This window comes from Protobothrops mucrosquamatus, unplaced genomic scaffold (assembly GCF_001527695.2).
Source record: "Protobothrops mucrosquamatus isolate PMUCROS unplaced genomic scaffold, P.Mucros_1.0 scaffold1504, whole genome shotgun sequence".
Taxonomy (NCBI): Eukaryota; Metazoa; Chordata; class Lepidosauria; order Squamata; family Viperidae; genus Protobothrops; species Protobothrops mucrosquamatus.
Genome location: NW_015387677.1, coordinates 169,884 through 172,278, shown reverse-complemented (window position 1 = coordinate 172,278; position 2,395 = coordinate 169,884). Strand labels below are relative to the sequence as shown.

At 52.7% G+C, this 2,395-nt stretch overlaps 1 protein-coding gene across 1 annotated transcript in view; it reads left to right on the top strand.

The window, feature by feature from the left end:
* The first annotated feature begins 298 nt into the window (after positions 1 to 298).
* Positions 299 to 2,395, top strand: part of TSHZ1 (teashirt zinc finger homeobox 1) — a 51,276-nt gene continuing 49,179 nt past the window's right edge. The window contains exons 1-3 of the mRNA XM_015822253.1: positions 299 to 519; positions 1,173 to 1,612; positions 2,112 to 2,375. Of these exons, the coding sequence (XP_015677739.1) occupies positions 299 to 519; positions 1,173 to 1,612; positions 2,112 to 2,375 (925 nt within the window). The remainder of the gene's footprint in view (positions 520 to 1,172; positions 1,613 to 2,111; positions 2,376 to 2,395) is intronic.

The window sequence follows — 2,395 nt, the reverse complement described above, 5'->3', positions numbered from 1 at the left end:
AAGATGTATCCCCAGATCCTCCCCCATTCGTGGGCCTCTTTAATCCGTCTCTATTCAAGACCCTGCTTCACAAGGCCAGCAGCATCGCAAGGGTCGAGAGGCCTTTGATTCCTTGCGTCAACTCCAGGCAAGTATCTCATCGGAGGAGGAGAGAACCCACCAGACCTTAAGAAGGTTAGTGGCGACAGCAGAGTTCATATCAGACTCATCCTTACACGCATCTAACTATTCCTCTAGGGCAATAGCGTACAACACCGGAGCACGCAGATTGCTGTGGCTCAAGCATTGGAGAGCCGACATGAAGGCAAAGTGGCGGTTAGCGGCAGCACCCTATAAGGGTGGCCGGCTTTTTGGTGAGGCTCTTGATCCTTATCTGATTGAAAACAAGGACAAGCACAAGATTCTGGTCCATCTGACAAGGAGAATGGAGAGGAGAGCCTCTTCCTATTCCCGCAGACCGTCCTTTCGATCCGATGCAGGCACAGAGCAAGGTTCCTTTTCTCGCCCCTATCAGCCCAGGTCAAACCGGCAGGGGGAGAGAACAGGGAACAGAGACAAATTCAGACAACAGTTCCAATCAAAGCGGCCCTTTCGAGGGATGGGGGGGCACCCCTACCGTAGATCCAAGTGACGGCGGGGAGAGTTCCCCCATTGGTGGCAGGCTAGCTCTCTTCGCTCACAAATGGTAAGCCACCACCATGGACCTTTGGGTCCTAAATACTGTCAGATTCGGCCTATCACTAGAATTCATCTCAACACCCCCAAACCGCTTCATCCCTTGCCCATCTCCAAGAGATCTGATCAAAAGGAACCTCATCAAGGAGGCCATTCAACACCTGGATATTCAGGCCATAGAACCGATAGAAAGAGATCAGTGGGGACAAGGATTCTATTCCATCTTATTCATAGTCCCAAAGAGTTCGGGGGGGGGGGGTGGAGAGCAATACTAGACCTAAAACACCTGAACAGGCACCTGGCATACAGAAAGTTCAAAATGCAAACCCTCCAATCGATATTAGCAAGCATCAGAAGGGGAGACCTGCTGACGTCCATAGACTTGATGGAGGCCTACCTTCACATTCCCATACTTCCGGAACGCTGGAGGTTCCTCAGATTCTACCACACGGGGCAGCATTTTCAATACAGGGCCCTGCCTTTTGGACTTTCTTCAGCTCCCAGGGTACTGACAACACTCGCTGTGCACCTGAGAACAATTCCTGTGCGCATCCAATGCTATCTGGACGACATTCTAATCCAATCCTAGTCAGTCCAGACAGCGCAGTCAGATCTGGCACTGACTCTGACAACCCTTCAAGAACATGGCTTCTCAGTGAACTTCCAAAAGAGTCAGACAGTTCCTTCGACCTGCCTCCTTCATCTGGGAGTGATCATAGACACACAAAAATGCATGGTCCATCTCTCTCGCAGCATTCGAGCCCTGGTCAGGCTCATCCGAAGGAAACGAACCATGACACTGTCCATACTCTCGCAATTGCTAGGAAAGATGGTGTCATGCCTCGCAATAGTACCTTAGGCACGGCTACACTCCAGAGATCTGCAGTGGTTCCTGCTCCCGTTTCAGAAAAGGGGGATAGGCTCCTCCAACCAAAGAGTAAGGGTTCCGCCAAAGGTCCTAAGGTCCTCCAAAGGCCCAGTGGTGGTCTTCCCCAGCGGTAGGGAAGGGACACGTGTTCAAGGAAGTCGACCGAGTCACTCTGACGACAGATGCCAGCTTATTCGGTTGGGGAGCACACCTGCAAGCGCAACTGGCACAAGGTCAATGGTCAAAGAAAGACCTAGAACACAACATAAACTGGCTAGAGCTCAGAGCCATACACCTGGCCCTTCGTCACTTCCGCAGCACAGTGGCGCATTGGCACGTTCTGATTCTCACGGACAGCATAGCGGCCAAGGCACACGTCAATCGCCAGGGAGGCACTCAGTCCAGTGCCCTCCTAACCAAAGTCCAAGCGCTGGGGGCCTGGGCAGAGTCCAACCTAGCCTCCCTCAAGGCCGAGCACATCTCAGGAGAAGCAAATCACCAAGCAGACTCCCTGAGCAGGGCCACGATAGACCACTCAGTGTAGAGCCTGCACCCTGCTCTTTTCAAGGAAGCATCAGAGAGATTCGGCCACCCAGTGCTAGACCTGTTTGCCAGCCCCAAGAACGCCCAACTCCTGAGGTTCCTCTCCCAGTATCCGGCATCAGGGGCAGAGGGAGCGGATGCACTCCGAGTCCAGTGGCTGAAAGGACTGCTGTATGCATTCCCACTGCTTCTTCTGATACAAGCGACCATCAGGAAGATATTGCAGGAACAAGCAGAGGTGATACTCATTGCACTGCACTGGCCAAGACAGCCTTGGTTTGCCGATCTCGTAAGTCTATCTACATCTCC